Genomic DNA, 20,939 nt, shown 5'->3' on the forward strand with positions numbered 1-20,939 from the left:
ACGTCTAGGTACCATGCCAATAAGCGTCGAATGGTCAGCGCCCAAGTTTTTTCAATCAGCGGCACCAATTTTCTCAGTACAATTGCTTCAACTTCGTCAAGACAGTCGTTTCTGCGTTTTGGGTCGTAAATCCAGATGAACTTGCTGCCAAAGTCGATAATTGCCCCGCACCAGTGCCTAATATCTACAGCAATATAGATAGGGACCAGGATAGCGCGGGTAGCTGCTACTTTATTTATCCCACACAGATTCGTGTCGATCATTCGTGCTTGGTCAGCATCAATTTCAAAGCCGAGAAATACAGAATCCACCACGTGCACGTCTGAAATTCTTCCATCTCGGACACGAATCCAAACATCTACCATTTTTAAAGCCGCCACGAAAACACATCCATCACAGAGCCATATCTCTCCTGCAAATTTTGTCAAGTCATCAAACTGTACGATAGTTTCCCCCACCTTCGATTTAAATGCCAAGTACATATTTATGGTGGGCACACGACTGGTGATTGCACGGCGAGTTTCTGTATCGGGTTTTGATTCAACCCATTTCATCAGCTTTTGGGCCGCCGAATTCTTCTTCTTTAGACAATGCCATTCGTACATGGTGTCGGTGTCGGTGAGAGAGAACGTTCCAACATCTAAGATTGATACGATAATGTCATCATGTGGCGGCATACGTCCAGACTCTGATAGCTCGCGAGCTGTAGCATTCCTTCCGGCCGGTTGTGATTTGTGCACGAGAGCTTCTGAAAGAACGAACCGGATACTTGATTCGACTGTTTTTGTCATCCCTGGCGTAACTACGTGTCCTTTGGGCCGCTGAAGATGGTTTTGTGTGCTGTAGCCGAGCTGCACTGAACACAGGCCCAACTTGCTTTAGCGACAGGTTCTTTTGGCTTGCACACTTCCGTAAATCAGACAGAGTAATATAGCCGTATGTGTTGACCTGCTGGACAAGTGTCTTCGTCTCTTCAAATTCCTTTCGTCGCTTCGCCTTCTTTACTGATTTCTTTTCCCTTGGACGTCCAGCCGGCTTACTTGCAATATTAAACACAATGTTGGCTATTCCTTCATCGGAACCGCTCTCAAGATAGTCAAGGTTCAGCGTTCTTTTTGCTCGAACCGAAGGAGACGCAGGTATAGGAATCGGTGACGAAGTCAGATCAAGAGTAGCAGCCATTTCACCGGTATGCTCTGAACTGGTCGCTAGCTCACCAGTGTTGGTGATATTTTCAACAATGCTTGTGACTGGTTCACCAATACGTTTGCCTTGCTCACACCTTTTTTCCTCCGGATTCCCAACGTTTGTGACACACTCACCAACACTCACCAATGTTTGTGACACTCACCAGCTTTATCTGCACTAGCGGCGGGTTCCCCATCAGTGCCGGCATGGCACACTGGTGGCTTGTCGTTATGACGAGCAACTCTCTCCGACTCCGTAAGATGTCGAGCCAAGCACAAAATTTTTGAGATCCCTTGTCGGTTACGACTTCTGCGATCCTCTGGCACACGAAAAATACTGACCGATATTTTTCATTATGACCGAGGACACGAGGAGGAATGCTTCAAAGTCGTGGACGTAACGCTTCTGCGTGACGTCAACAGGGGCTGCATCATCTTTTTCGTCTTTGTCTGCAAGCAGCCACCGACCTGGTATTGCCTCATACGGAATGATTGAGTGCATGCCCGATTTTTGCCACCTTAGAAATACCATGTGGCTGCAAGGAAGCAGTACGATCTGATCGAAGGCGCAGCTGCAAGTGGTTTAAACCAAGCTGACTGCGTATTGCCCGCCCGATTTCGCACTAGTTATGGTAAATACACCTGGCGAGCTTTCATCACTCGACGTGTCGTACACCTCTTTGCCAACATACTCATCTCTTCATCATAGGTCTGGTTGTATCGAAACCCCACGCGCTTAACTTTGGCAGTGTACTGATCTTCAGCGGACTGCGGTAAGAACAGAAGGTGGTCAATGCACTCGTCCGTGGCCATATGTCGATGCCGTAAGTTCTTGGCAGAGCCTTAACTAGCCTCCAAGCGGTTGTTCGTGTTATTGTCGAGGTGAGGAATGTTTCCACGCTCGAACGTACACCACTGTTCCTTGCCGTTAAGACAATTCTCAGTAAAATAGTCAAGGAAAGATGGCTTTCCTGCACACAGTTTCTCCAAGGCGGACAGGTAATCATAGAAAAGACTCTCATTTTGTGCATGAATCATCATCGTGACAATATTTTTGATGTACAGCTTCTCAAACGCAGAAAATCCGTAGTCTTTCTTGCTAAATTCTCGCCTGAGATAGTCGATGACGTGGAAATGGCAGAGAATAACTGTCGCGCACGGAAACTCTTCACGTAGCAGTGCCAACTCAGTGAAGATTTTGTCAATTACGATGACTTTCACGTCTGTCCACACTGGGTTATTCTGCTTGAAAGCTTGTACCGCGTGCAACATGTTCAATTGCTTTCGCCATCAACGAGTGCGTGTTGCGCAAATGATCTACACCCGAACTTGTCTGTGACCATAAAGCCGAACAGGTGATACCTACATGAGCGTAAACAGTTCACAAATTCGTGCGCGTGTCAGTGAGAGGCTCACAAACATTGGTGATCCGAACGAAATCGTGAGGAGCACCTTACCAATAAATATTAGGCCCGTAAGTAGTATCACCACAGATCGCTTCGAGGAACTTGCGTACCATCCTTCTCATGTGCGCCGTCTGAAAAGTAATACACGACGTAAGGCCAGCTGCCTTATCGCGGGAAAACATTAACAGCGTTTCCAGGGCGTTCGCTAAAGTCTCGCAGGACCTGTGTCACTCGCTCATTGTCGTGTCCTGACGTGTACGTCTCCCGACGCATTTTTGCGAATAGATTTTCCACATCTTTAGGCAGCACTGGGTAGCCCGACACTTCTTTTAGATATCGCAGGATTTTTTCTTCTTGTATCCGCCTATAATCAGACACAAATCCTGTAAACAATTTTACCTTTAAAGCAGTACTCGTTCGCTTACCTTGCACCAGTGTCTTGACCACACCTCGCGTTCCAGGGGGCGGTTTTTTACGAGCCTCAGCGTAGAAGTAGTAGACGTCCCGTCCGACGTTATGGTTGTGCGTCGCAATATGGGATGTAACCCGAACCTTATACTCGTGCTCCTTGACATGGACAAGCACTGCGTTCAGCTTTGTTGGGCACTCGATGGAGCATATGTTGTGGTTGATTCTTGACTCCTTTCCTCTGAGCTTGAACGGCCACCCGTGCGTACAGATAAGCGTCTTCGTATAGAACTTGTGAGTCTCGTCGAAAAGAAGTGATGTTTTCCCCCGTCGACTTGACGAAAGCTGACGCTGTTTGTTGCGGTCAGCTACAGAGTTAGTAGAGCGAATTTTGTATAGCTGATGCGTCTCGTCCTAATACCTGCTGTAGAGAATGCATATTAGCGCAAGAAAACCACAGGTATAGATCCACGAACACGCACGTTTTAAACTCTTCATGAATCGCGCCCCAAGACGAAACCTCCCCGCTGAGCTGGCTGAAAGAGACTCTGGTGCCTTCGCTACCATCACTGTCGCTGGCATGGGCACGCTTCTTCGCCTTCTGCGTGGACATCGCTCCCCGAGGGAACTGCTTGCTCAGCGAAGAAGGCTGGGGCGGAGGTTATTTTTTTTAGTGGAAGGCAGAAGGGGCACAAAATCTCTAAAAACTAAAAAATAGACAACTGCCCAGCGGTATCTCGGTAACCCTAACTTGGCTTTTCTCGCAGCAAAAACACTGGTGAACGTAGGCACTTCCTTTTTCTAAAAGCAGAAAAAATTGGCAACCAAAAAATAGGTCGCTTTCTATTTGGACAGCGCTCTATTAATAAGTCGGATATCCGATTAAATGTCAGATAATAAAAAAAGAACGCCGTCGTACTAAGGTTCCTTAGTTCGCCTGTTAAAAATCCTACCGGTAGGACGCCCATAAATCCTACGGGTAGGACAGGTTGAAGAGTGGTGGTTTACAATGGTACTTCCTAGAAGTATGTTTTAATCTTATCTATACTAGCTGTCTTGTGATGCTGCTAGGTGCTGGTGGTAACACGTTCTACCTGTCATCGCTCCACATAGCGCATAATAGCTATCCGTATTGCAGTCTGATCATGTGGTACAATAGAACGACGCCTTCCTCTTGCATATCTTGCAGCGTCGTTGTGCTCGTTGCGGTGTCTTCTTCAGCCGTTGGTATTGAGGGCGGTCTCCTAAGACCAGCAGCGTGTGAGCAGGAACGCTGGTGTCATTCATATCACCATCAGCATTACCATCTCTCCTCACTCGGCCTGTCAGATAGTCATTAAAAATTAACTGGTGCGCCAATCGGGAAGCAAATTCGCCAAACGCAACAGTGGAACAGGCCACGATATTATTGCTCTTCGTCTCGTGCTGATAAGCAAGATAGGCGTCCACTATAACCATTCCAAGAATTGTGGCAAATATTCTGTGCGCCCACGAATGGGTGAGCCATTGACGCTCCATCTCTAGTGACCCCTGTCTATAATGGTCGTGCACGTCAATAGTTGAAAAATGCCGAAAGAAAAGCTCCACCATGTACGGCCGAGGTATTCTTTTTTCGTAGCGCTCTGTGCGAATTTCGCCACCTTCAACAACACGCCGATGTCGAGCACGCACACTATCAGAACCCGGTAGTGTGGTTCCTCTGTTAGATATTATTGTTTTGGGCTCTCGATCATTCCAGCAAAGTGCGTACATTTTGGATCCATTTGAGCAGCTGCTCTCCATTACTGTGTGACTGCCACGAGGCCGAGAAACACTAGACCAACTTTTTAGATAGGCCATAGGATATTCTCTAGTCGCAGTCTTGACCATACCCATGAAATATAGTCCCATCATTGAATTGAGTTGAACAAGTGTCTTCACAGATGCGAAGGCACTATCGGCGACGACGGTGCGACGGCTGCCGGCGTAAGGTTGAGCAAGTCGCAGCACAACAGCAGTACCTTCTCCAAATTCGGCATTGTATGCTTTTTGACGTTGCCGCTGCGCACCTTCCATTATATCTAGACCTAGCAAAATTCCAGTGTCCCCATCACCAATAGATTTCAGCTCCGCACCAACACCCTCGGGTTTTCGCTGGATCTTGGTAAGATGGGGGATTCCGTCATGTGTATACTTCTCCTCTCTTCCTTGCCAGGAGCTCATGCATTCATCCACGCATAGCACCGCTCCAGGAGATATAACCCTTTTTCTTTGCTCGTTAAATGAATTATTTAGAAGTCTAACGGCTTGCCACGGGTCGTCAGCTGGTGCCTGGCTTGGCGCAAACCGAAGAGCGCTTTGAATGTTCTGAAAAGTACGGCACGTCATTCCATAGAGCTGACCAAAATTTGCAGCAGTTCCCACGCTTCTTTCTGGCACGGACGAGTTCCAATATACCGTTAGGGGCCCGCGTCTGGACTCAAGAGTCATAGCCAACCTGATGCCAATCCAGCGAAAGAATTCACCTCGACCGATAACTCCTTGTCGTCTCTCCACCAGCAGCGTATTCGTTTCTTGTATCGTAGTCTGCAACGACCCCATAGGGTACATGAGATAGAAGTAAGATACAAACGAACGTTCCCCCAGCAGCAAATGCGATGGCCAGTGAATTGATGCCTTACGCGCAGGGACAAAATCCGCGGGGCCAATTAATACAGCATCACAATGTATCCATCGTCTCCCGTGGGCATACACACTTCCGTCGTCTTCATTCTCGGCTCTCGACAATCCACTATCACCACCATCGACAGTAATGATGCTATTAGCAGCATTCTCTCTCTATTCATCTGACGAACTGTCACTAATGCTCATGTCCGAGCTAAAGTCTGCAGCGTCAACACCTGCGTCTCCTTCCTCATCAGGTGTACGAGCGCATACGAGACTCCTTGTTTACTAAAAGTACGACCCCACGCCGCTCAGCGAGCTGCTTAGACTTTCCCTCTACGCGATCTCCTGGAGTAAATGGCGGCTGCATTACGTGTCCGTTTGCTTTGCTTCGAATGGCGGAAACAAAAGCTGCCCTTCGGCTATCAAAAGAATAAAATGAATAGCCAATTAATGACGTACGAGCTGAAAACTCTGACGCACCGGTAGGACAATCGTCCTACCCGTAGGACGATTTGAGAGCTAAGGCTAACTTTCATTCTCCCGAAAGAGCCATTTTCTAAAGTAAAGCCTTTCACATTTTATAATAAAAAATCAATAAAAGGATTAGAAATTGTCGAGCCTTCAAGTAGTAATATTCAAAACTTTAAATAACGACAGAGAGGATAATCTGAACGGAACAGTACCACACCAAATTTTGGTCTTTCTGTGTACTTCGACAACATTAGCGTAGCCAAATCGGTTCCCCCCACGTCTCCTGGCGGCATCCTGGTTGCAAGCATGGTTTCTTCCTCCGTATCAAGCACTCGTGTGCCATCCTCTGCGACCGCAAGCTCTCGACCTACTGGCCAATCCACGGCACTTATCTCCGCGTACCTGCTGAAGCAGAGCGCGGGCAAGTGGAATCGCAAACGATGGAACCAACGCTGGTTCGTTCTAGACCGAGACAGTGGCCTTCTGCGGTACTTTCGTCATGCCTCGCCCCTGGAGACCGTACCACTAAGACAGGACGCTCACGGGGTGGTTTCACTCAAGCAGGGAGGCGTCTCGCTTGTCGTGCAGGGAGATCTCCCCTCAGGGGTGCCTACGCCCTTCTGCTTCACAATTCTGGTGGAGGGCCAACGCGAGTTGAGGATTTGTGCAGATACTAACGCGGAGTTTCGACAGTGGACAGCAACAATCTCCACTGTTATCAGTCCCATGAGAGCGTCACCGAGTGTGTCAGAGGCTAAGGTGGCTCTACCGTCGAGTGTGGCGAGTCCGACGTCGAGTACGTCGTCGGCTGTAGAAGAACCGTCACTGTTGCAGTCATCGGTAGTGGAGATGGAGGAGAAGAAGTTGGAGACAGCTGGCAAGGGAAAGGATAGTGAACCGAGAGAAATGATAGAACAGGTAGTGTGGTGGACACGAGGAAGGGAGCATCGTCTTGGTGTTGTGCTGATTGGGAATTCGTGTTTTCAACTATGGACAGATGTGCAGCCTGGTTATCGGCAACAAGAGCGTGCTGATCGCTTTAAACCCTGTGCTCGGTGAGGATGTGACTGGATTCTTCTTTGAGCACTGCAACTGACACCGGATTGTCCTTGGTATTTCTGTAGTCCTCGTGCGATTTGGGAACGTTTCTGTGTGGCTTTTGATCGCGTTGTTGGCCAATGTTTATTGTGTGTGGCTACTGTGGTTTCGATCGCCCGATGTCCATGCTAAGCAACCACTTTCGCCCGTCAAACCATGTAGAACGGCTTCAGTGAAGGACGGCAGACTACAAACAACGGCGACAGGCATCGCAAATGACTCTGGGATTTCCCCAGACAAGTCCAGCTCCAAGTTGAGAACTCAATCTGCTTCGCTGCGTGCTCGAGCATCTAGTAGCTCGACTGAGGAATCTCCTAAGCGTGCAGCCTTCTTGGGCCAAATCAATGGCGTGCGAATTTCTGCTGGCGCCTCGTTGAAAATGTGCGCTCCTTCCTTATCGGAGGTCGTGACTGGGAGCTGGGCGCAGGTGGACGCAACTCGTTTTAACGTCCGCCAAGGTTTGAATTTGCTTTAACAGTTCGTTAGCGGCTTGGTACGAAGCTAATCACACGCATTTATTATGTTTGACAGGACCGAACTACCGCAAGACGAAGCTCAAAGCTGCCTCGGCTGCTGCCTTGCTGGAACTCGTCGCTGTCGACGTCTATCGGGTTTGTAAAACCTTGTGCTAGCTGTGGCCAAACTCAATCTGACCGTTATTTGGCGTCTTTCTAGTCGGATGTAAAGGCTGACAACGTCGGCAGCATTGTCGACTTGAGCGCTCTAAAGCCCGAATCGTGAGTAGAAAACCGCAATGACAAACCCAGCTTGCTGTACTCACTCCTTATTGATGTCGTATGGCTTGGTTCACAGAGGAAAACTGGATCTGTTCATCGTGAATTGCCAAGTTCCTTCCTACCAGCCCTCCAACCCTCTCTGGGGAGAGAAACAAGGGGACGGCCCAGGCTTCAACTTTGTCACATACTTTGCTATTCCTCCAGCCGTTCGAGAAATGCTCGACGCACCAGGAGAATCATCGCTGCAAGCAGTTCGGGTACGTAAAGTATTGCAGAATGGCTTGAGGCAAAGCGTATGGCTTAACAGTAACGCTGCGTGTGTGATTTCCAGCTTCTTAAAGATTTTATGCAGCCTCAAAGTTGGGTGGTAAGCTCGACATTTGGTTGTGTCTTTTGTTTTACTACCGGAGAGCTCATGTCCATCTGCACGTACAGAGCGAGCGATTCAAAGCGATTGGCATCGTGGTGAATCCTCAGGAACAAAATCTGGGGCGAGCTGAGCGACGTTTGCTCGAAACCTACAACGGCCAGCCGATTCTTACTCGGCCTCAGCATCGCTTTTACCGAGGAGATGGCTACTTTGAAGTGGACGTGGACGCCCACGACTTCAACTACATCGCGCGCAAAGGACTAGTTGGGGTTTCTACTCATGCGTGCAACATGATCCTGGACTTTGGCTTCGTTCTGGAAGGCCAGGAAGACAACGAGCTGCCAGAACAAATTCTGGGCTGTGTCCGACTCTGCAAAGTGGACTTACGCCAAGCACCATGGCTCTCTTAGACTAGTGATGTAATTCATCAATAAATATATTATATAACCGTATCTCCGCCGCCATAACTGTTAAGCTTTCCTTTAGGAAAACAACCGACTTGGTTAACCGACTTTACCGATAAGTTCAATCACAAGGGGATGTCAAGCGTCGCACAGCATGACGAGCAAGCGGTCGAGAGCGCAGGCAAGTTCGGTACTGAGTGAGCAAGACGAAGCTCTGGAGACGTACGACTTCATCCCTGGCCATCTGCGTCACCACTTCAAGGCAGACCTCGAAGCTCTTTTGAGCGAGGATTCCAATCGTGTAGAGCAGGAGCGCGTTCGTCATGCTCGCCAGACCAGAAGTGCTTATGTGGTGGCGAATTCCTTCTCTCTGCAACCGCCAACGCAGGTGCTGTACTCTAACGCTATCGAACGCGCTATTACAGCTCGCATGACTTTCTCTCGAGCACTGCAAGGATTGGAGAAATACTTTCGCGACGTGATGGCCAAGATGGAGCAGCTAGAAATTCAACACCCAGACGGTGTTGTCGATGCTAGTGGCGTGAAGATTCCCACGCTGATGCAAACGCAACGACAGATCGTAAACGTATGTCAAGGCTGTTTGAATGACTGCGACCTCTATTTAGGAATGTACGAGGCACTCCCTAGTCCGCCAACTGCATCATCAACTCCGATCGTTCGGTATGTTGCGTGCTCTCCAAAGAGCTCAATGCTGCACCAGAGACTCGAGTGTCCTTTCCCAGCTGTAGGAGATCCAAAACAGCCCCAATCAGGTGATAACCAGACCAGACCAATGTGTATTACGATGCAAGCGATGGCTGCAAAAGACGTGATCATTGTGGACGACGTAGCAGAGCTAGAGCAAAACGAAATTCGTCGATTCTCGCCGAATGAAGCGTCGACAGGACCGTTCTCGTGCTTCCCGTTAGTCTCTGGTCAGACGGCGGAAGACACCGCAGTGATTGGAGTTCTCTCTGTCGATTCGTGTCGAAAAGCGCATCGCTTACTACCCCAGTCCATGTCAGTGGAAGGTTTGTATGCATTTCTGCTTCGGATGCAGCTGAAAGACGCTGCGATGGAGCTCAGAAAGGCGAAAATGGATGGCGCTTGCTTTCTTGCACTCACAGAGATCGACATCCGACACAAACCAAGTTTCCAGCGGCTGAAAGTAGCTACGAGAAATAAATTACTGGAGATAATTTGCGCTCTTCAGCGAGGCAGTCGGATGCATCTCTCCGAAGGGAACGAGCGAGCGCTGCCATTTACAAAGGACGACGATGCGTTAGAGTTTCTGGATGGCGTTTCTAAGCTATCGGGCGAATTTCTTGGTCATTACCGTCGCGTTCACTGGATTCAAGAAATCGCAAATAGTACGATGAACCAAGCCTGCACAGCTTATGACGTGTATGACGTTTTGATTCGCGCTATCACCCGGTCGCTGGAGAGCTTGGAGCGTGTTGCAGTGTGGAAAATCACACAGAAGAAAGTAGACGCCACGGCTGCGCCAGCGGCGTCCTTCTCTCCATGGGAAATAGACGTCGTCGCATCTACATCTGTTCCCGATGATCGACTAGTTCCATTCCTGGATGCACACGAGCTAAAGATGAGGCGACTTGCTCTCTGCAAGGAGAACGAAGAAGCGATTCGGGCGTCTAGGGAGACTGGAGCTAATGGCTACACGACTTTACTTCGTGGAGGAATTACTAGTGTCACTTCGGAACCAGAAAGCTCAACGACTTCACGTTCGTATTCTTGTGAACACGCCACGTATCATGTTTCATGGGCAGATCGATCTCTTCAGACGTTGTCGTGGACTCAACTCCGTCAGCTGCTTCCTATTCGGACCATGAACGCCAAGCATTTCGAACTACGCCAACTCTGTCAAAAGCTGCAAGACGAAGCGAACGAACCAAAGACACAACACTCTGAACGTCGGAGAGGGAAGATCATTCGAATCAACAGCCCGAATGGGGTTGTGATCGTCCTACGTGATGCCTCCCGGCCACCCGCTGTAAACTACGTTCTGGAAGTTGATTTTACTGCTCATTTTGAGCCTCCTCAGGTATTTTACGACTTCATAGAGCGAGCAATTATTGTAGCTGAACAAGCGCTGACTTGTGTTCGTGGGCGAGAAGCACGGCAGGCTCTACGAAAGCGCGCCGTGGCGAGGAATACGCAGCGGTTCCAATCGATTGGCCTCAACCCGTCTGGAGATGCCCTTCGTGCTCTGCAAGATATCGTTCACGGCGTGTTTGCGGATATCGTCGAGAGTTTACCTGGTGTTCACGTGCAAATCGCAGAGCTGCAAGCCGATGGAGCTCAACTCCAGTATACGTTTGCCAGCAGTGCGTCCACAATTCTTGGGTGCACATTAAATCGAGGTCAAGGTGTTTCGTTCAAGTGTCTTGACGCAAAGCAAACAGTCGTAGTGGGGGCGACGTCGAAGTTGAGACCACTATTACTGCGCCTCGGTGCACTACGAAGCCAACGTCAAGCCATCGACGACGCATTCCCGTTCGTTTTTGTGCCTCTATTCCATGAGGATTGCTGTGTGGGCGTGCTCAGTGTCGATTCGTTTCAAACTGTTCCAAAGGAAAGACAAGACGAAGCTCATCCTGAAGCTGGAGCTCTGGAGTTTCTAGTTTTGTTGGGTAAATTACTAGCGAGGGCCATCTACGCTAAGCGTCGGTCGTATGCGCTTCACGAAATTCAACTCGCATGCCAAGAACCGCTACGTTCACCGCAGCAATTGCTATTCTACGCCTGTCGAGCACTGAAAGATGTTATGGTTGGAGCTTGGAAGGTTCGAGTTGTGGAGATCGATGGACTGCGGGGGAAGACGACGCTGGTGTACGAACTCTCAGAGGGCGAGCGAGAACAAGCGCGTTCGTGGCTGTTTAACGTGGTGCGTCCCATGGCGTTTCGCTGGAAGGAATTGTGCACAGATACGATCGAGAATTACTCGAGTCAACTGCAGAACAGTCGAGAGCAAGGTGCCGATGGTGTGATCAAACTCTTGGCTGCGATCCGAGAAGACGAAGAAGAGCGTCAGAAGAGTGTGGAAAGGTATGAACAACTGATTGCTGAAGAGCAAGCCTCTCTGTGTAATGCTCCGAGAAGATCAGCAGTCGCGATGGAGAAGGCGAAGCTGCTAGAAAGACAAGTCGCTGACAAGTATTTCTTTCTTCTGGATGAAGCTGGGGACAATTCACCGATGTTAACTGAGGAGTTAGCCCCTGGTGATGACAGACTCTCAAGTCAAAAGTACATCGCCCACGCGTTGAAGCTCTTTCTCGGCACATCGACGTGCTTGTACTCGGAATTGCAGGCAATGGGTCGAACAACAACCAAAGTATTTCTCACAGTTACGGCATTGCCACAATTCCACGCCAGCTGCGACCAGACTTATCTACAACGCGTGACCAGTGTCACGTCGAAATCCATGGCTGCGTTAGGGAGTAGGATACGTCGGTCGAAAGAGCGTACAGACGCTCTCAACGTATTCAGAGACCTCTGTCAACGAGCTCTAACCTGTGATGATGGCCCCTTTACTGACATGGCTACGAACACACGCGCTGGCCGCCATAGCTCATCCCCCACTGAAGAAGTCGAGACGGAGTGTCTGCTTCAGCTACAGCGAGACGCAATCGCACTAATTGAGCGCACATTGAACTCTCCCAACGTTTACTTTGGGATGTGGGAACCAGCACTGCGGATCCTTCGATACACTAGCGCCTCGAACTCCAGTATGATGGCTGGAAAGAAGCTGAAACACGGATACGGAGTCTGCTTCCAGTCGCTGGAGAAGCAAGTTCCTATCGTTGTAAGCAGTCGAGATGCAGCGAATGATAACGAGACTGCCTCGTATTTCAAAAAGCTGCGGTTCTTTACGACTGAACTGATGGAAGACCGGAAGTGGCCATTTATTGTCGTTCCAGTTGGTATCCTTGGAGTACTATCGCTGGATAATATGCATAATTACGAGCAAGAGGCTAACGAACTGCAACCTGAACTAGGAGTCGTGGATTTCTTACGTAAAATCGGTCAAAGTTTCGCCGAAGTGCTTACAGTCATTCGTGGCCGGACAATTCTACGACGCCAGCATCTTCGTGACGTAGCGCTACTCCGAGTGATGACTGCCTGTGAGAATTTTAAGCCGACTGCGAGCAATACGGGGACCGTGTCTTTGTATCTTCCACACCTCATCATTCAACAAATCGAAGACGCGCTTAATGGAGTGGACGCCTACATTGGGCTGGTAGATCCACTATGTGAACGCATTCGCTTCATTTGCGCGTCTTCAAAGAGTAAAATGGAGAGAAACACAGTCGATACAGCTCAGAGTTTGTCCTTCCGCGTCTTCTCCAGCCAACGCTCTATCGTGATTCCGCAGCTCGCGCAGTACTTTAAGGAGCAAGAAATCTCACAACAACATGGCAGTGAACCGGGACAAAAGTTGAAGTATTTTGGAGGGTCAAGAACACCTCAAGGTCCGTTTGTGTGCGTTCCAATACCATTCGTCGGGGTATTATCTGTCGACACGTTCCCTGGAGCTGCTGGCGGTGTATTCTCTCCCGGGTTTCCTGAGGATGGCGTGGTGGCCTTTTTGGAGAAGATAGCGAACTACCTGGGCGAGAATATCCGCACACTTGCTGCTAACGAGGCTGGAAATATACTTCCAACGCTGTTTCGAGGGAATCGATCGACGGTGCAGCTGCTCTTTCAAGAGATTTTAGCGATTATATCTCGCAATCTGGTCGCTGTATTCGACATGAAAGCATTTTGGTACGAACGGGACAAGCAAAGTGGGCAATGGCGCAGGAAGGGACTGCTCGCTTCCATGCAGAGATCGACAAGTCGAAGCCACGAGCCAATCAACGCTGAAGAAGAGCAACGTGTAATGCAAAATCTGGAGGATCGGTACAAGCAGAAAGATTACTCGCGGGGTGTTGGGAGTGGGAATTTGGAGATCGTTTTGCCGCCTGTACACCAGCTTTCTCGAGATCCGGAGGTCTTAGTTGTGCATTGCGCTTCGGCACGTGACGTCGGTGATGATGACGCCGCGTTGGTTCCGACAGTTCTGCTCTTACGTCGTGTCAGGGGTGCAACGTGGATGTATGATGAGGATTTCCTATTGTCTGTCCTACCGCTGATCAATTCACTGATCGAGTTGGTGAACGTGCGAGCTGAAGGAACTGTAGCCCGTCGACTGGCTACACGACAGATAAGTGATTTATGTAGAACATTGGAGAGCCTACCTTCTGCTGAGGCGACTCAAGTCATGTACAAGACCATGTTACCAACCGCAATGGAGACGATAGCACAGGCAATGAGTCGAAATAACTGCGACGTCTATATCGGCCAACGCGAGCTCAGCGGTCGAACCAAGAGTCAAGTATCTGAACTTCAGCTGCGGTTTGTGGCTGCTTCCAGTCGAAGTCTCATGCGAGGCGTTGCAATCGACCTGGAGAACGTCGATAATTCGTCTCTGACCGTCGTCCAGTGTCTTCAGAACCAGAAGTTTGCTGAAGTCTCATTGACTCGAGAGAGCTCTCCTGTTCGTGCACTTACATCGAAGTCAGCACTTCGGGTTTATCTTGCAGCTCCGATGGGCGACAACTATGTGCTCTGTGCAGATAGCTTAGGAGAAGAGGCCTTTGTCCCGGGAAAGCGTCAGGTTGAGCCTGATATCATCGCGTTTATCAAGGCAGCTGCGTCGAAACTACACGAGACGATCCTGTCGACTCGCCATCGATTGAGTTTCGACCAGCTGCGAAGTCTCACAAGGCGTCCACATACTGACCTCAAGCTATTTCACTCTACCATTCTGGGAGGTTTACGTCGTGACCTCGTGGATATTCACTCGCAGCAGATCCTTACGCTTGGAGCGGACTTTACCAGCTCGTTTCGACTGGATGCGTGGCAGCGTTCAAGCACGCGACGACTGTTAAAGACGCTACCGGAGCACTATTGCTCAGTGAATGGCTGTGAAAAAATGATGATCGCGCACGAAATCCACTCGGAATCTCACGTTTTTCTCCCGATGAGCAACGTACCAAGAACTCTGGATATGAGTCGATCTTGTATGCAGCCAGTTGAGGGAACAGAGAAGCATGGGACGTTTACTTGTGCGTGTTTGGCTACTATGTTAGATTCTTCGGTGGCGGGCAGAAGTGGAGACGCCAAGCTGGCTCTGTGTATCTTCAGTCACGATGCGACATCAACGCAAGAACGAGGAGAGTTGAGACTGGGGAGAAGGTCGATGATCCCTCGAGATTACGGAGACAGCACAGCCTTCTTTACCAGTTACCAACGACAATACTTCTTCGCGTTTGCAGCTGTGGCCTCCGATGTGTATACGCATGTATTTCGTGCTTGTGCACTTGAAACCTTCGCAGCTGAGTTGTTTATGGTGCTGCAAGAGTATCTTGACGCCAAGGACGGAATAGTCGTTCGGTTTTCTGAAGACGACGACAGCAAAAAAGCAGACGATGCTCAGATTTTAGCAACTGATGACGACGGATGTGGGTCAACTGCATTGGCAGGATCCACGCCAACCGTTCTATTTAGTCAGCAGCCCAACAAAACGCCACCAGGACGGCCTCTACTTGGCAAACTTGAGAAGAAAGTTGGACAATTCGAGGCGTCCAACACGCCACTATCTATCTTAATGACGAAGAAAAGTATACCAGCGCCTCTGGAAACAACCGCACAAGACAAAGCGAAGTTGGGTCCACTCTCCGTTGGAAGCTCTAAGAAAGGTCAAGACAAAATTGTGAAACGTAGAGGTTCAATGTCATTGCTCGGGGGTAAGAAACACTTTCGGTATGGGAAAAACAAGAAGCAGGATGAAGAGCAGGAGAAAGACAAGCAACGGGAGCAAGTGATGAACGCTTCCACTCAGTTGCAAACACTCGCGCCTTCACGAGCACAGCAGCTACGACACGAGAAGGTGTCGCTACATGTGTTCGTCCGTGCATTGGACTACCAAGAACGGCACGACATCATCGTCTTCACTGTCGAGAAGCAGTCAGTTCAGGCTGCGAGTACTGTGGAAACTCTCATTCGGCAAGTGAAAGCACGAGCAGAAGCTATAGCTACTCAACTGATAGAAAATCCTCCTCGTGGTGATGAAGAGATCAACGCCAAACGATTTTGCTCGCTATTCCCGTCAGACGATCGAGGTGGAGGCGGGTTCCTCCTAATGTCACTACTGCAAAAAGCTCGAGATAACTTTCAGCAGATCGAAGGTTCTCTCGGAGGTGCAATGCGTCAGTTTTTAACTGGAGCTCAAGCCACTGCGCGAGATGTTCAGTCGATGAATGCTGAAGAGTTGAGTGCTCTCTTTGGTACTGCAAATGAAGCAAGTCTCACCCCAGCAACAGCATTACTACGAGTGACACTGGTGGCTTGTGGAATGAAACGTGAGAGTGCAGTGGCTCTTAACCAGACTGATTTACTTAAGGAATACTTACGGATGCAGGCTGGACGTACGCTTCTACAACTTGACCCTACCGATAAGAAAGTCTGGGGAGCTGTTGGCCGAGCCAGAGCACTGATCCGCACCTTTAATGAAGCAATCCACTCATTAGAACCACGTCAAGTAGCAGGAGACAAGCCCTGTGGGATGAAAGAGGCAGCAAGTTTAGCGCTACATTCTCTTCTCGACTTGCTGCTCGCCCAATCGGCAGTTGTTAGATACCTGAAGCACCTGGAAACGGAGATGACACGCGAACGAAAGCAACTCTACGACAACCCAGCGACAGTTCTGCAGTGCTACATCCGTCAGACCCAAGCACGAATGGAACTCAAGAAGCGACGACGAGAGTTTCGAGCTGCCTTGGCGATTCAGTGTGCATTCCGGCAGCATTTGGCTCGTCGTCGCGTGTTGTTCTTGAGGTGGACTCGAGCTGCGATCAAAGTACAGCGAGCTTATCGCCGCAAGCGTCAGCGAGCGAAAGGATCGCGGCCCCAAAAGTTCACAGCGCAGTTGTTGTCTGCGTCACAGAATTATGGCACTTTGGGACGATCTCCGTCTGTGGTGGCTACTATGGACGAGGCATGGCGTACAGACATGTCTACTTTTGGTTCATTCCAGGAATATTTAGCAAGTAAAGGTGGACGTGAGCAGCTCAGAAAAGAGGAAGAACTTATGTGGAAGCATCGAAGGGAGTTGGAGAAAGATCGAGCTCGACTTGCGCGCGATGAAGCATTACGGGAAGACGTGGGGGATTTATTTGAGCTTTTAGACGATGCTGGGAGTGGTGAATTGTCGAGAGAACGCACTACTGCGTTGATCACTCGGCTACATGTCCCATTGAACGAGGAAGAAGTGGCCGATGTCGTGGCTATGATGGATAGCGATGGGTCCGGTGGAATTTCCATGGACGAATTCATGCGCTGGTTTGTTCACGAATTCCCACTGCTACAGAAACGAGCCCCTCGTGTCTGTGGTGTGGTGACGAAGCGTGATTGGCAGTGGGTGATTGAGCAATCGGCTCGTTCTGTGATTCTAAAACGATGGAGGGCAATGCGTGCAGGAGCGACGGCGACCTAAATTGGCCTTGCAGAAGGTTCCGTTCGAGAAAAACACAAATGTTGGTTATCCGTTAACTATTTTATTGGTATCCAGTGTTATGGCGAACATTAAAGGCCAGGGACTCTCAATTGCGAGCAACTATTGGACAGTTGCTATTTGAAACTGTGAGCCTAAGGGTTAAAGTTTTACATTTTGGGCTCAGTAGGCTCATACCGAATCCGTCTGAAACCAAGAACTGAATTGAAGGCGGTAATTGGTTCTTAGCCGGTAAGTTCATCGGGGGTCTGAAGGTGCAACCCCCACTATGCTTTTCTTAGAAGGTTGTGGATAAATCACGAGTTCGGGGGGTGTTTAATGAGCTCCCGACGAGAGCCAGTCTCGCTATCATGGTTGAGATAAGACCAGGATTTGACGGTGCACGGTGCACTGACGAATTGCAGTGAGCAAAAGCAACCCTTTGTCGTCGTGGTAAATTATTACACTTCGAATAATTCATTCAGAATCACGCAGCTAAATTTGGGATGTTTGCCGTTTCACTCCCAGCTCATGTAGCATCCTCCAGGTGAAATCTACAAACTGAAGAGGATCGTCACAATTTGCCTATGTTAATGGTACATGCATTAATATTAGTATTCGCGGCTTCGTGTATTGCAGGGTACCTACAGAATCCATCCGCCATTAGAAATGATTCTCCCTCACTCTTCAATGGAGCTAGATACCCGTCAAATCTACGAGTAAGTCAACCCGCATCACGCTCACCAATCCTCAGCGCTTGCAGACTTGTCAGCATCATGCCACCAACCTATTACAGTAACCGCTAAGTTAGCGGTTGCTGTAATAGCGGCTAACCGAGTGAGCTTATGCAACCTTGTCATGTCGCTGCCGCAGGTCTAGAGATTCGGGTTCCAGTGCTGGACACAGAGCTAGCCGATTGGGTGAGCTTCTGCGAGGAGAAAGGAGTGATGTAACCAACGAGGCCAACATGATAAAACGATGCAGAAAGGACTCGCGCTAAAGCAACTTTCAGTTTAAGAGCTGTAGAGGAACTAAGCAATGATGGAAGGGCACAAGCAGAAGTGTGCTTGACTCGGTTGGCTTGTTCGTTGGCAGGCTGAGCCACCCCACGATAAGTATACTAGTAGCTTGGAATTTTTTTATAGGAATAGACTGTTGGGTCCCCGTGAGCCGGTAGTATTTTATTACGGATTTGGTATTAAAATACCAAATCGCCTCTAGTACCGCCGGTACTGTAAGGGAGCCGGCTACTTGTATGCGTTTGATGACGGTTTTTAGATGTTGTGTGCTCGGATGCAGCAACAAGCCGCAATCTTTTCACTATCCGATCCTCCTGTTGTCTGGCAAGTCGCTCGAAGCCATTCGAAACCTGAAGCATGTCTCTCATCAGCGTTGACCTACACGCTCTGGCAACGAGCGGCGCGGACTACCTCGCCTCCCTGTACGCTTTAAACGAAAGCAATCCTGGTATCGTGTTCTTGTCGTACGATGCGTCCTCCGCCGATGTCCTGGGCACCACCGCCACCGCAACAAAGATCGCCGATCTAAGCTGGCAGGCGTTCCACGAGGGTGGTGTGTACAACAAGGAAGACAACTCATTATACGTATCATCCAACTACGTTTCGCTCGCGGACAACATCAACGTGACAGTCCTCTCCCTCGACGACTACAGTGTCCACAGCACTCAGCTCTCGGGCCTCGCCATGGCAAACGGTGGATCGACGTACTACCCGCCTGGATCTGATCAAACCGCCACACCTCCGATGCAGGTCTGGTGTGACCAGGGCAACCTCGAGGCCTATGCCAAGCTTCTCGCCGTGAATGTCAACACGAATGAGTCCGAGCCTCTAATCATCGGCTACAATGGCCGCAACTTCAGTAGCTTGAACGATATGAGGCAGCACCCGGAGACCGGTGATCTCTGGTTCACAGACCCTGAATATGGTTACCACCAGAAGTTCCGTGCGGAGCCTAAACTGCCAAGACACATCTACCGCTTTGAGCCCTCGACGGGCATTATCCAGGTTCTCGAGGACGGTTTCGTGCAGCTTAATGGTATTGAGTTTTCCCCCGATTACAAGACGCTGTACGTTTCCGACACGGGTGCTCAAGAAGCGGATCTGGATCTTTCTCGCCCGGCTACCATTTACGCATACGACATTGTCGACAATAAGAGGATCCAAAACAAGCGCTTGTTTGCCTTTGCTGACAGCGGAATCCCTGATGGTGTACTGATGGCAACGTATGGGCTGGCTGTGGCGATGGTGTACACATCTGGAACCCCGAAGGTATTCTACTGGGCAAGATTTATCTGGGCGAGACTTCCAACAATTTCGCTTTTGCTCCAGGCAAGGTGTTTGTTTTCGCCAACGCTAGAGCTTGGGTGTCGAGGGTATCAACGCACTGGGACGCGAGGTTTGTAAGGACTTCGGTGTTGACAGCGATTCGAGATGCAGCAACAGCACGTTCCTGTAACGCTTGCATGGTACCTTTTTCGTATTAGATTTTTCGTGTCACACACAACGTGGGAAAATTCGACTCACTGTGAAGAATCATTCAACCGCATTTTTTTATACTAACAAAATGTTCTACTCATTCCTTATTCCACTGGATTTTTTTAATTTTGAAGTAGTTCAAATATTTGTTATATTATTAATAATATATACTACGTAGTACAACAGTACAAGCCTAATTTTAAAAATAGAGTGAGTGCATGGAACAGTGCCCTTTTTTTCTCGAAGCCTTGATATCCGCATCCGGCTTGCGGGTATACCTCGTATAGCGTATACTCCCCCACTCATTTTTGCAGCGGAGGGGAATCAGCAGCAACCAGGAAGCCATGGCACCCGACCTGCGCGTCAAAGCGGCGGTGCGACCGCCGCGCCACGGAGGAGGGGCGAGTGATAGTGAAGAGGCGGTCGACAGCGACGAGGAGTGGTTCGACTAGTCAGCGGAGTCGTCGAGTACCGGCAGCTCCACGTCCAAGCAGCGTCGTTCGAATGCTTCCGACAAGTCTCCAGACAATCCAGAGCGGTGAGCAGCCAGTGGTGATAGCTCCGTCGCTCGAGAGGAACGAGTTTAGTTCCTGGGGCGCCTTAGACGCGTATCTAAAAGTCTATTCAGCCGAGACATACCAAGTAGCGTTTGATGCACTGCATATGGTAGCCGGAGTCGTATCGCATTATCTAACTGGTTTGTGCGTACAATTGCTGCGTACAGATCTTCCGCGTTCGCACTAACAACAAGGTCGTGACGAGAAATAAGAAGATTTGAGACTCCGGGTCTACAAAGCCGCTTGTGCCCAAGGGGTGGACTCACTACTCGAAGACTTTCGTCTGCACCCACGCAGGGAAGCACAAGCCGCGTGGACAAGGCAAGCGAAAGCGGCAAGAGTCAAGAGCTCTCGAGTGTGACGCGCAGGTGTGTTTGACGCTCAGTCGGGCTCAGTTGGGCTCGGATGAACTGAAATGGATTAGAATGGTGTTGTTGGTTGGTCATGCATGTGCTCACGTACAATTGTATCGCAATGCCTGCGTACAAGTGACCGACTCGGCTGTAGCAGTTCTTACTTTTGTGCTGCGAATTACTGTTGCCCGTTTGGAGCATAACCATCCGCTCTCCAGACATATGTTCGGCCATTATCCACACAACCGGTCAG

At 49.6% G+C, this 20,939-nt stretch overlaps 4 protein-coding genes across 4 annotated transcripts; all 4 read left to right on the forward strand.

Moving 5' to 3' along the window:
- Positions 1-6,424: 6,424 nt before the first annotated feature.
- Positions 6,425-6,932, forward strand: PITG_02126 (uncharacterized protein; the record flags this gene model as incomplete). Its single annotated transcript, XM_002907049.1, has 2 exons — positions 6,425-6,810; positions 6,872-6,932. 2 exons carry the CDS (start codon positions 6,425-6,427, stop codon positions 6,930-6,932), a joined length of 447 nt encoding a protein of 148 aa, XP_002907095.1.
- Positions 6,933-7,902: 970 nt separating this feature from the next.
- On the forward strand, positions 7,903-8,775 carry PITG_02127 (uncharacterized protein; the record flags this gene model as incomplete). Its single annotated transcript, XM_002907050.1, has 3 exons — positions 7,903-7,953; positions 8,030-8,320; positions 8,389-8,775. 2 exons carry the CDS (start codon positions 8,300-8,302, stop codon positions 8,731-8,733), a joined length of 366 nt encoding a protein of 121 aa, XP_002907096.1.
- A 106-nt stretch (positions 8,776-8,881) lies between these two features.
- PITG_02128 (uncharacterized protein) lies at positions 8,882-17,237 on the forward strand (the record flags this gene model as incomplete). Its single annotated transcript, XM_002907051.1, has 3 exons — positions 8,882-13,583; positions 13,731-17,130; positions 17,219-17,237. 3 exons carry the CDS (start codon positions 8,882-8,884, stop codon positions 17,235-17,237), a joined length of 8,121 nt encoding a protein of 2,706 aa, XP_002907097.1.
- Positions 17,238-18,618: 1,381 nt separating this feature from the next.
- PITG_02129 (uncharacterized protein) lies at positions 18,619-20,554 on the forward strand (the record flags this gene model as incomplete). The annotated part of the gene is made up of 3 exons (XM_002907052.1): positions 18,619-19,569; positions 20,115-20,150; positions 20,501-20,554. The coding sequence occupies 3 exons, from the start codon at positions 18,658-18,660 to the stop codon at positions 20,552-20,554; spliced, it is 1,002 nt and encodes a 333-aa protein (XP_002907098.1).
- Positions 20,555-20,939: the final 385 nt, after the last annotated feature.

This window comes from Phytophthora infestans, genomic scaffold, assembly GCF_000142945.1.
Source record: "Phytophthora infestans T30-4 supercont1.3 genomic scaffold, whole genome shotgun sequence".
Classification (NCBI taxonomy): domain Eukaryota; phylum Oomycota; class Peronosporomycetes; order Peronosporales; family Peronosporaceae; genus Phytophthora; species Phytophthora infestans.